This window comes from Epinephelus fuscoguttatus, linkage group LG15 (genome assembly GCF_011397635.1).
Source record: "Epinephelus fuscoguttatus linkage group LG15, E.fuscoguttatus.final_Chr_v1".
NCBI lineage: Eukaryota > Metazoa > Chordata > Actinopteri > Perciformes > Serranidae > Epinephelus > Epinephelus fuscoguttatus.
The window spans coordinates 21,163,675-21,175,843 of NC_064766.1; the positions used below are offsets into that span (position 1 = coordinate 21,163,675).

Genomic DNA, 12,169 nt, shown 5'->3' on the forward strand with positions numbered 1-12,169 from the left:
AAATAATATTCTAAAATATTTTACAACACACTTATGTATGTACTGTCTGTAGTAAGTGTAACACTGAACAAAAAAAAGGCCTAAGTCATTATGATGGATGGAGAAGAAGTGTTTTCCATTCATCATAGTGTTTTACATTGAGCACATCAGTGTTCAACTGGTTCTTATAAATGTCTATTCATATGATGGTTTGTGTGTGTCATTTGAAAACAAAATACCATTTTGAGAAGAAATAACATTGTTTTGAATGTAAAGTTTCATTTTGCAGGAGAATTGAGGGGTTTTGCCCATTGTGTGTGTGTTTTTTGATTTGTGTGTAGAATTCTGAGAGTATGAGGCATGCTTTCATAAAATGTGTGTAAACAATCGAGAAAAACTGTATGTTATCTCTTTCTGTTATTTGTTATCTGTTATCTCTTTCATTTCAGCCAGTTTTCATCCACAGTTTGCTGTGATTTACAGTAGACTGAACATTTTGAGTACAGATAAAATATTATTTGTTGTACAAGTATTGTGTTGTCTTCGATTTGAATATACTCAAAAACATGATATGGTAATACAGTATTTTACATCCAACAGGTGAATGTAGCACTGAACATGCAAAGGCATGATTCTACTGATAAAGCATCCATATAGTGTTTTCCATTCATACTATAGTGTTTTCCATTCATACTATAGTGTTTTCCATTCTGCACATCAGTGTTCAGTGAGTGCTTAAACATGTCTACTCATATGCTGTATGTGTTTGTCATTTGAAAAGAAAATGCCATTTAGTGAAGAGGTAATACTGTTTTGAGGGCAAAGTGTGCTTTTGCAAGAGAAGTGTAGGATTTTGCATTTTGTGTGTGAGTTTTGTGATTTGTGTTTAGGGTTTTGAGAAAGTGAGGTAGTCAATCAGGAAATGTGTTTAAGCAATCGTGAAAAACTGTAAGTCCTGCAGACTGATTGCTAATTGAAGATTTGTGTGAAGGAGTGTCAAACAGGTGCTTCAGTGATTTCATACTGGTGTAGGTAGTTTCTAATAGTTAGGAACAGATGGTTTCTGTTTGGTTACCATAGCTAAAACAATGGAGTTTGGGCTGCTTGAATGACATCCGTGTTAGCTGTTCTGCAAAAGGGTGGGGAAAATGTGTCATGTCAGCTTGAATATCCAGTCCTCCTGCATTTGCACGGTTCCTTCTATTACCGGCAAACACAAACCTGTTCACCCCTCCCGTCAGCATTTACAAGAAAAAGCACCGCTTCTTTTAAGTTGCCAAAAATAAAGTGCACATGTAGAGTGGGGCCAGCACTTTTAATTGTTGTTCATAGTCTCTCATAGTTCACACGTGTACAGATGCTCCTGTACTTTCCCAAGATCGTAAGCTTTCAAAACACTTCTGAGTCTGACCTTCAGCAAGGCCTTTAAATTAACTACCTTACAGTTTCTCTTCTTACTGTAGAAATAAATGTCTGATACTGAAACAAGAAAACATTGTGTTGAGGGCCTCCTCAATGAACTCTGCTCAAATGAACAGATTGTGTCTCTAATTCCCAAATTCAGATTTTAGCATAAATGAATGTAGCAAAAAAAAACATTAACAAACAACCAAAAAACAATTTAAAACAATATCACACTGAAAACCTGTGCTTTTATCAAACAGTTTGTAGATTTCAAAGGTTTGTAGCCACGAACAGTCCAAAAATCATGTTGTTTCCTTTCACGCAAAACCATAATCTCCTCCCAACTTCACAGAAGATATTGTATCTTATTTGCGATCACGTGACTGTTATGACGCACAAAATCCAGATGGAGGGCAACAAGTCATAAATCCATTTACTGCCTGAACTGGATATAGAAGAAAGTGACTACATAAAAGGGCTGGTTGAATTGACAGGAACTGCCCATTGGTCTGACAGCCCATTGGTCCGACCATATTAAACCCATTATTACGAAGTCCTGTTGTTCCGAAATCATGATGATGATGATGTATAATCACATATCGGAACAACGGGACGTTGGACTAATGGGTTGTCGGACCAGTGACATGGACCCGAACTGACAGGCTACAGGTGTCGTCAGAAAATTGAAACTCATGTTGGATGTGATCCATACAAAACGAATAAAAGTGATTTTCCCCACAACTTGACTGATTTGCCCGATCATCGTTACAAATGACCTCATCCAACACATTCTCACTCCGACCTTGTCACATAGACGTGCAAGGTAACCTGGGTGCCTTGGTTGCTTATATTCTGGGATGCCATGTCAACTTCAGCCTGGTACATGATTGTCTGTTTTCAGAATACACTTCCGTTTTCACAGGAAATTCATTCTCTTTCAAAATAAAAACACTATGTCAGTACAACACCGCAAATTGTAACAGGGAGCTGGAAAAGTCCATCCAAGGTGGGAGGAAGGGGCGGTGGATGGAACCAATAAACCCTGGACTTTCACCCAAGGGGCCTGTGTTTGCTTCCTGTGTGAATGTAGAGCCAAACCATGATGTTTTTTCTACACCCAACCACGTGCATGTGTTGCAGGGCATTAACTGGCATGCCCAAGAACGTCAACAACAAATCATGCTTTTGTTGCCTAAACCTAGCACATAATATGTGGATGTGAAAGGCACTAATAAAATGGCAGTAGTTGATGACTTCGGAATGAGAATGGGTTGGTTTAACTATCTTTTATATTTCAGGTCTGTGCATGAATAAACCACTGTCTGGCTAATATTAGTAGCCAACGTAAGCTAACTTAAGCAAGTATTTTCTACCTGCAATGTCAACTGTTCCCAGAGGTCTGGTGAAATGTTAAAAATATGAGCTGTGGCTAAAAACAATAAGCACATTGTAACTGCATCCAACTCAAAGCATGTTTAAGACAACGCTTTAACATAGCTTTTGACATTAATCGACTCCGCTCCTCCTGACTTACGATGGAAGTTTTTGATCCACATTCTCAGTGAGTCTTTTTTCCTCGTCCCCTGTACTTCCTACTATTTTTGGGACTTAAAGTGGCCTTTCCTTTGTCCCAGTCTGATTGATGGACACAGCTGCAAACATAGGCATTTGTGCAGTGTTGGTAGTCTTTGCCTTCAGTTGCCTGCCCTCCATCTGAACAGCCCTCCAATGTATGACATCATGCTATGAAGCTATTGATATTTTTATAATAACATCATATCAGTTAACAGTGTGGGGAAAGTGTGGGGTCTTTTCCAAACCCAAACCAAAAAACCTTAACCTTATCGGAGGCAGATCAAAATACTATTAAATCATATGTCATATGACGGTGATTTATAAAAGTTTTGGATCGCACCATAGGGGCTCCAGATGCTAAACGTTGAGAAGACGATAACAAACAACATATTGCGTTGTTTTATTTGGATGACCTGATGAAGGAAATGTACTGTGATGTTTTATAGTTCATTACATTTGTAAGTATGTGATATTTCATGAACTTAGATCTGTATATGTGTCTATATTGACCTCCGAAAGAAAATACAATACATCTTCCGACCATCAGGGGTCTGTTATAATGGCATAAGTGGTACCTAAAGGGAAAGGGACCCAGGAGAGAGATTTGGGGGGCTAGGCATCTGGGAAAAGAGATCTGAAGGTTGGGACACCACAGGAGAGAGACTGGAGGTGCTGTCATTGTTCCCCGTATTATCTTCTCAAGTCTCTCCTGTTCTTTGTGCATTTGCTCTTTTTTCTCCCACTGGATTTGTCTTTTCTTGTCTTTGTTCACCTTCTCTGCCGTCTGGAACATTTCAGTGGTGTAATGGCTTCCTCCGTTCTTCTCTGTTATATTCCTGATCTTGTTGAGCAGCTCGCTGACCTGAGAAAGATCCTCCAGGTCGTTATTGAAGACGTGGTACTGGCCGTTACATCTGGCCACGAGTTCCTGCAGGTCTTCGCTGTCCTTCAAGAACTCCTCAATAGGATTCCCTTTGAGCAGGTCACCGTGGGTAAAGAGAACCATGCTGTATTTGTCTGCTTCCTTGCCGAAGATTTCCTGAATCTTCTGCACTGTGTTCTTTTCTTCCTCGGTGTATCTGCCCAGTTTGCTGACGACCAGGAAGACATGGGGTCCAGGAGAAGCAAAAGAAATGCACTGGGCAAAATCTTTACTGTTCTGTTCTTCATCAATCCTGGTGTCAAACAGACCCGGAGTGTCAATAACAGCAATCATTTGTCCATCCACCTCAGCAAAGGCCTTAGCACACTGTTCAGTCAAAGATTTAGGAGAGAACTCTGATTTAAAGATCTGTTTTCCCAGGATGGTGTTTCCTGTGGCGCTCTTCCCAGCTCCAGTCTTCCCCACCATCACAATCCGGAGCTCCTCATCATTGTGTAGGGTTGATCCTGAGGGGCAGAATGAATATTATTAATTCTCTGCTGTGTTTTACATGCCCTTTGGTGCTGTAGTGCATTTGGGACATTCACGATAAAGGGAAGAACATTTGAAGTTTGTATGAATGGGCCAAACCACAATACTCTGCATCACATGTACAATGGCACTTGAAGGAGGCAGAAGCTTATGATAACAACAATTTCGCCAAGTTGTTCTTATGCACTGTTTGTATGAATACCAACAATAACTAATGCGCCAAAACTTGTATATATCCAACACAATCATGAGCCAGGAATTCATATATAACCAGATAGTTTTATGAAACATAGAAAACATATTTTATTTTGAAAATACAAAATGACTAAGCTCAAAAGTATATTGTTACAAATTACATTTAATTTTTTTCATTTTTATTTATATCAATTTTTTGCCCTGACACATACCAATTACAAGCTAGTGATTAAATGTCATTCTTCTAATTCATGGCTCACAATAACATCTCACAATGAAATAGTATGGGTATAACATGCATTTCCTGAATCCTTAGAGTCCTGTGAGTATTCCAGTTTCAGAGTTGTGTGTCCCTGATGTATCTAGATGTCACAGTTCTTAAAGAAAAGATTTAATTTAGGCGAAAATTGTGAAAAAAATGTGTGTCATTGACTGTTTAAAGGGCTACAGTTACGTCAATATTTGTCAGAAAGATTCACAATTGGGCCAGGAAGGCCCCCTTTAACATTGAAAAATGTCCTGACCATGAGCCTAAACCAGGATATGCACCAGCATCTAAAATGCAATTTACTTTAGGGGGTGGTTCACTTCATGAGCTGGTTTCTGTGACACAGCTGCCACTCAGGAATGTCTATCAGCGTGTATGTATATCACGTATATCTATCAATGTCGCATTGATAAGTGCTGCTGTGCTACTTCAATATTTACTCTGTAAATTGAGCAGTTTATTTTGTAGTTGTTGGTGCATATTGTTCAAAATTGTCCCAAAATACACACGCACATGTGCACAAACAAGACCTATACATGCATTAAATGGAAGGATGTTAGGCCGAGGGGGCCACCTTGGACGAGAAGCTGGGGGTTTGGTGCCAAGGGGCCCGTGTCAGTAGACTAATTCATGCTCCATGGACTTGAGCTACTGCTGTTCAAATATATGACCCCGACGTGATTTGAACACGCAACCTTCTGATCTGGAGTCAGACGCGCTACCGTTGCGCCACGAGGTCCTGCAAACAATAGTCAGTATCTTTACATGACATTAGAGGAAATTGATTTATTGTGTTAGCCGAACTAAAACCAGAATTTTAGTCCAACTGTGTGTGAGAATGAAAGTCAGTGTTATCCATCTCTATATTACCAGAGTTATGTGACCCTCCAGAGTCTAAAATCTTACACTGAATAGGTTGGTCGATGCCTTTAGCTTTCTGTCACATTCCTTGGGCCATTCCTGAGCTGTTTTTGTGGTGTGGCATGGCGCATTTTTTTGCTAGGGGGCCACTGCCATCAGGGAGTACCATTGCTGTGACAGGAGTGGCATCCACATGAATGCCATGACCAAAGATCTCCCAGCAGAACGTTGCACTCTAACAAATTGATGGCTGATCGGTGTATATGTTATGACACATTAGTTATTGAGGTCTATCAGCCCACTAGACCCGGGAATTACATCCATCACGCCTCCTGATTTATGTCCAGTGCCAACAGTCAGTGCCAGTGCAGGAAATAATGTGTCCTTTATGCAGCAAGCTGGAAAGTAAGGATGTGGACTCTACTTTTAGCCAAGTATTTTAGTTGACTAAATCAACTAAAACATTTTCGACTGTAGAAAGTGAGAACTGTGAAAACACTGGCAATGATCATACATAAATTATTAGCGTGGCATGTAATTCCAGTGTGAAACAATATAGTTCTTGTCTGATGATAAGGTCATGGGGATTCACACTCAAACAAAAAAAGGTTGGAAGAGCTGTGCTTGTCCATATTTTAGAAATGAAGGTTGAGTGAGACAAGTCATTAAAAAAAATGTCATTAGTAAACAAAATCATTGAAAGGCTACAGAGAAATTAGTAAAAACTGATGTCAGTGTAGCTACATTTCCTGGAATTAACAAAAACACGTGGAGAGGATGTGTGGATGACAAGAGGCCCTATAACTGATTTGTGAAACTATGACGTCATCTGTCCTGGCTGTTGATCAAACTAGATTCCATTCACATTCCTCCCAGTTGTTCCCTGAAAACACACCGTCTCCTCCACTTCTAACACAAAGGTGATCATAACTATTCAGCTGTGAACATAGATGGGAAAAAATGAGAAACGTAGAGAGAAGACTCGGCTGAAATGTTGGAGAATTCATGTACTTACCATGTTTGGCTTCTTTGGCATCACTGGCCATGTTTGAGTTGTAGAGGGCAGAGTAGATGTGCTGCTGTAGTGAAGATTTTAGTGTTTGCAACCACACCTCTCCATACAAAGCCTTCATTCACAAAACCACACCCATATCACGGTGCTGACATCAGAGCAAAGTGAAACCCAGGTGTGTATAGTTCATCTACTGCAGGTTCTTTTTTTAACTGAAAGCCCAAGTAAATAATTGATTAGTACCTACTAAACATACCATCTATGTATTCAGAAGCTGTGTACTGAATGGCACTTAGTGTTCATCCATCCATCCATCCATCCATCCATCCATCCATCTATTTTCATCCACTTATGGGGCCAAGGCAACAGGCTGAGCAAGGTACTCTAGACATCCCTCTTCCTGGGAATGCTTTCCAGCTCCTCCTGGGGGATCCTAAGGTGTTCCCAAGCCAGATGAGATATGTAATCCCTTCAGCATTTGTGCGTCTGCCCGGGTCCATGTCATTGGTCCAACAGCCCATTGGTTCGACATCCCATTAGTCCGACTGTCCGCGGTGCTGAACAGCTCGCGGCGGGCATATGGTGCGCCACGACCGGCTTGAGGCAGAGCAGGCTCACGGCTTAAGTGTTTGTCACTTTCTTTTTCATTTTAACCCACACCATGATCTTTTCCTGACCCTAACCAAGTGGTTTTTGTGCCTAAACCTAACCAGACCTTAACCACAGGGCATCATGATGATTTCGGAACAGACTTCGGAACAATGAGTTTAATGTGATTCATAGGATCATATCAAAGGAGGAAGCTAAAAAATAAAAAAAAACCTGATCCTGTGTGACACTCAAGTCAAATTTAACTGCAGGACACATTCAAGTCCCACATTGATTGATAGTCATTATAGACACTATAGACATTTGAGTGATTCTCAGAAAGCATTGCTCGTTTAATATCAGCTTTATTTCAAGATCACCAGCAGCATACCCTTAAAAATTCGTAACAGTACTAAACATTTATCATCTTGTACAATTATTAACACCCGTACATTTTTTGCTTTGTTTATTTGACATTATAAAGCAGAGGACATAAAACCACACACAAGTCTTTGAGGATGACACAATGTCCACAAAGTCAAAGACATATTTCATGTACAATTTGAATCCCTGGTACCACAGACCCTAAAGAAACAGGAACTAATGCTGGCATTAAAGTTATTATAAATTACCAATGCTAAATTAAACACATTTTCTGTTTTTCTTTTGACCACACAATTCCATTTTTAATGACTTTTCATTTTTAGTGGTGGAGCCATACGTAGTCATTCAAATTCCCTTCACAGGCACAGAAGAATTATTGGAAAAGATGCAGAATTTTATCAAGTTCCCATTTAAAAACTGCATTAAGTTACTACTTCTGTAAACTGAGCATTTCCTACTACTGCTGCTTCATATTAAAAGCATTCAAAGTGACTTTTATTGTGAAGCAGCCACTGGAAAGCAATGTGTTTGTCACTGTGTCTAGCACTGACAGCATTCATCAAATATTTGTATAGAAAACAAGGCAGTGTGCATTTTGGGCATTTTTTTGGACAGCAGTTCCGTTTTAAAGATTGCAGATAACATTCATAACAATGGAGTATGAAGAACCAGCCGTTGAGCTGTTACTGTGTGACAAGAAAGAAGAGGGAGTAAATTGCATACAAAGTCAGTTAAAAGAAAATTGTATTTCTGACAAAGTAGGTGCTTAAAGACTGTTTGCAGTAGCATTAAAACGTAAGGATTATAACTTTGAAAGTGTTTTAATTCTCATCCAAAGCCAACATGATTAAATCATTGCTATAGAAGAATCAGTTTTCAGCACAAGCAAATCCAAGTCACTCACATATAATAAAAATTATAGGAAGCCAAGACACGTGAAGTTGTGCAAGTTCACACTTTACAAGAGCTAGCTCAAAGTTCAGTTCACACAGATTAAAATAAATTTGTTCACATTCATAGTTTACAATTTTGAGTTTTGAGCCATGTTCATAGTCCCCTCACAAAAAGGACCACTTCACATGTGTCGTTTCAAATTCATTGCCAATGTGACCGACATTCAGACTTGTTTTTCAGACTCAACACATTAGCTATAAAAATCTGCGATTCCTTCAGTTAGAATCTGGACTGATTTTATTTTTGATAGAAAGCCTTCAAGTATTCAATGAACTGGCTTCAACAGTACCAGTAACTGTGGTGTCTGAATTGCCAATTGCACTAGCCATGCAGGTGTTGTGTCAAAGTCTGTTTCCCCATTAATTGGTGTTTCCCTCCGTGCAGAATGTGTAGCACCTCCCTCTGTGGTTAGGATAAGGGATGTGGTTTGGTTCAGATTTAGGTAGGGGTAAACACATAGGCCCTATAGACTGGAAACAGTCTTTGACACAGTGCAATATCGAAACCCCAAAAATCATTGGGTGCTGTAAAACACAGAGCTCGTTCGTTAGTTAGAATCAGATAAGTTCAGGTCACCAGAAATATGAGCACATTGAATGAACATGCTCTTTTAGTGTACTCATGTACAACACTGCATTTCAATGATACACTCTCCCATATGAAATGGGGCCCATTGCAAGTTCCTAAAGGAGAGGTCCACTACCTCAGAAGACTTAAACAACAAGAAAGGAACGTTACAAAAATCTGAAATAATATTCCGAGTAATTGATCACTCTCCTCAGCTTGTGATCTAGCCCACCTTTTCTGCGTGTCTTCCAGTTTTTTTATTTTCTTCTCCAGTTCTCTTTCACGATATGCCCACAATTCATTCTTCCTGTTAGCCGTCTCAGCCCTCATTTTTTGCTCATACTCTTCCTCTAGTTTCTTCCTCAGTTCCTCCCTCTCTTTGCGCATTTGCTCTTCTTTCTCTTTAAGGATTCGTTGTTTCTCTTCTTCTATCGCCTTCTCTACCATCTGAAACATTTCAGTGGTGTAATGGCTTCCTCCGTTCTTCTCTGTTATATGTCCGATCTTGTCGAGCAGCTCGCTGACCTGAGAATGATCCTCCAGGTCGTTATTGAAGACGTGGTACTGGCCGTTACATCTGGCCACGAGTTCCTGCAGGTCTTCGCTGTCCTTCAAGAACTCCTCAATAGGTTTCCCTTTGAGCAGGTCACCGTGGGTAAAGAGAACCATGCTGTATTTGTCTGCTTCCTTGCCGAAGATTTTCTGAATCTTCTGCACTGTGTTCTTTTCTTCCTCAGTGTATCTGTCCAGTTTGATGACGACCAGGAAGACATGGGGTCCAGGAGAAGCAAAAGAAATGCTCTGGATGATATCCTTTTTTGTTTTCTCTTCATCAGTCCTGGTGTCAAACAGACCTGGAGTGTCAATAACAGCAATCATTTGTCCATCCACCTCACCAAGGGCTTTGGCGCAGTGTTTAGTCAAAGATATAGGGGAGAACTCTGATTTAAAGTACTGTTTTCCCAGGATGGTGTTTCCTGTGGCGCTCTTCCCAGCTCCAGTCTTCCCCACCATCACAATCCGGAGCTCCTCATTATTGTAAGTGATTGGTTTTGATGGGATGGCTGAAAAAAACAACAGTAAGACATATCAACGCCATAGGTATTCATAAAAATGTACAACTACAATATGGGCAACCTTTTCCGAGGATGGGCTCAAGGTAGTCTGAAAAATCTAATATATATTTAGTTTTTACCTTACCTACAGTCAGTTGGCGATTTCTGATTTTTACCAGGGGGGATGGACAGGTGTGAGGGTTAGGGTCCCCTTAGCCTAACCCTGACCAATCTCACTCCTCATGCCTAAACCTAACCAATTCAACAAACAAAGGCACTGAGTACTAGCCAAGTTAGACACATGACCACGTTATGGGCCTTGAAAAACAAGACGTACATACCTAATTTGATGTCGTGTGAGTCTGTGTAAGTGTAACCTCACAAAGACCATGATCACCTGGTACAACAAATAACAAACGATGGCAAACAGCATGGCTGAAGTACAGCAAATGTTACTTATATAAAGGAAGAACATTCTTCCAAAAAGCATCTAATTTACAGAGCTTCATTGGCATGAAAATTTCAAGAACAATGTAGCTAAAGCATCAAAATACAATTTTCCAAATATTTGGACAAATTGAGAGACATCATTATTTGTTTCTTTATCTGTATTTGGTTGTATCAAAAGTAGGTGTGGTTTATACTGGTAATCACGTCAAATTGGGAAAATGCTGTATTTGCTAACCGAATATTCACCAGCATTTATTTTGCCTTCAATGCATCAAATTAAATCAATTAATTCTCTCTCTCTCTGTCTGTCTGAACCCCACCATCTTGTTGCTGTTTGTTTAAATAACTTTTAAACACTTGGTAGGGTGAGAGTTGGCGCTAAGTCAAAATTCCATGAAACCTATGGTTGATACATACATCATGTTACATCTTAAACAGATGAATATTGACTGAAACACAGGGTAAAAGGTATTTTTTAATAATAGTTTTTAGAATATTTGTTTTCCTTAACGGGAGAAAATTAACACATACAGCAAAAACCTAAAGGTTGTAAGCTTAATTCTGATGTGTAATTTGCGGGGTTTGAGAGAACTCCAGCTGCCACACTAAGCTTTTTTCTCAAGACTACATTTACGCTTTTACTTCCTGTTTATGCTTCACGCTATTGCAGCTCTTTTAAAATCTAACTTGATTTTATGATTTATAGTTTTACAATTCTGTTCTTCAGTTCTGCTTTATGTTCATTCTGTCTATTTTCATGTGAAGCACTCAGTGCTTATACTGCCCTTATTGTATAGCACTTTGTGCTGCATTATTTGAATGGAAGATAGAGTGATCACTTTTCAATAATGTGCAATCAATTAAACTAGTTAGTGAAATTGAAGCCCTTTGTTGCTAACAGAATGAACATTTTTATCTTGCAGTCATCCCTTTGCTACCATTGAAATGCATTACTTTGGCCTGTCACATGCCATACATCTAGAAATATATATTTAGATACAAGCTATAAACAACATTTTGATTTCAGTTTATTCACTTACCATTTTGGACATAATTGCTGGCCATAGCTGAGTTAAGAAGTGAAGAGCAGTTCTACTGTTGAGCTGAGGAAGTAACGCTAAGTCTGTCTGCAACAGTTCCTTAAGTGAAGACCTTGTGCAAAAAACCACATATAAAACCCTGCTGACATCAAAGTGTATTGAGCACAGTGTTTTAGGTTCTGCTACAGTGGAAAGACTCATAGATTAAATCTAAACAGGAATTTAGAAAAAAGCTGCATCAATGCTCTGCATCAGTAAACACACCTAAGGATAGATGTAGGAATTGCTTCATGTCAAAATGATCAAAATGTTTTAAATGTAAGTTTTTAAAATTAAATTTCACACATTATACAAAAAAGGAATGAATGAATGGGGAAAACAAGATTGAACTTCAGTGCAAAATAGAAAAAAATAAAATATTTT

The 12,169-nt window shown here is 39.3% G+C and overlaps 2 protein-coding genes and 1 non-coding gene across 3 annotated transcripts; all 3 read right to left on the reverse strand.

Moving 5' to 3' along the window:
- Positions 1–6,784, reverse strand: LOC125902162 (GTPase IMAP family member 9-like; the record flags this gene model as incomplete). Its single annotated transcript, XM_049598322.1, has 3 exons — positions 6,712–6,784; positions 3,403–4,347; positions 1–35 (listed from the first exon to the last, which is right to left on the reverse strand). Coding segments are annotated over exons 1-3 (1,011 nt in total), but the record flags the coding sequence as incomplete, so codon positions are not given.
- trnaw-cca (transfer RNA tryptophan (anticodon CCA)) lies at positions 5,503–5,574 on the reverse strand. Its single transcript has one exon. It is a non-coding gene; the product is annotated as a tRNA-Trp (tRNA).
- An 857-nt stretch (positions 6,785–7,641) lies between the features above and the next one.
- LOC125902163 (GTPase IMAP family member 9-like) lies at positions 7,642–11,840 on the reverse strand. The gene is made up of 2 exons (XM_049598324.1): positions 11,747–11,840; positions 7,642–10,265 (listed from the first exon to the last, which is right to left on the reverse strand). The coding sequence occupies exons 1-2, from the start codon at positions 11,769–11,771 to the stop codon at positions 9,334–9,336; spliced, it is 957 nt and encodes a 318-aa protein (XP_049454281.1). The 5' UTR covers positions 11,772–11,840; the 3' UTR covers positions 7,642–9,333.
- Positions 11,841–12,169: the final 329 nt, after the last annotated feature.

Bases quoted from the DNA above. Each gene is read 5' to 3' on its own strand.
- LOC125902163 (XM_049598324.1), bottom strand. From the start codon at position 11,771: ATGGCCAGCAATTATGTCCAAAATG. The intron at 10,266-11,746 runs GTAAGTGAATAA...TGTTTTTTTCAG, and splicing joins CAGCAATTATGTCCAAAATG to CCATCCCATCAAAACCAATC.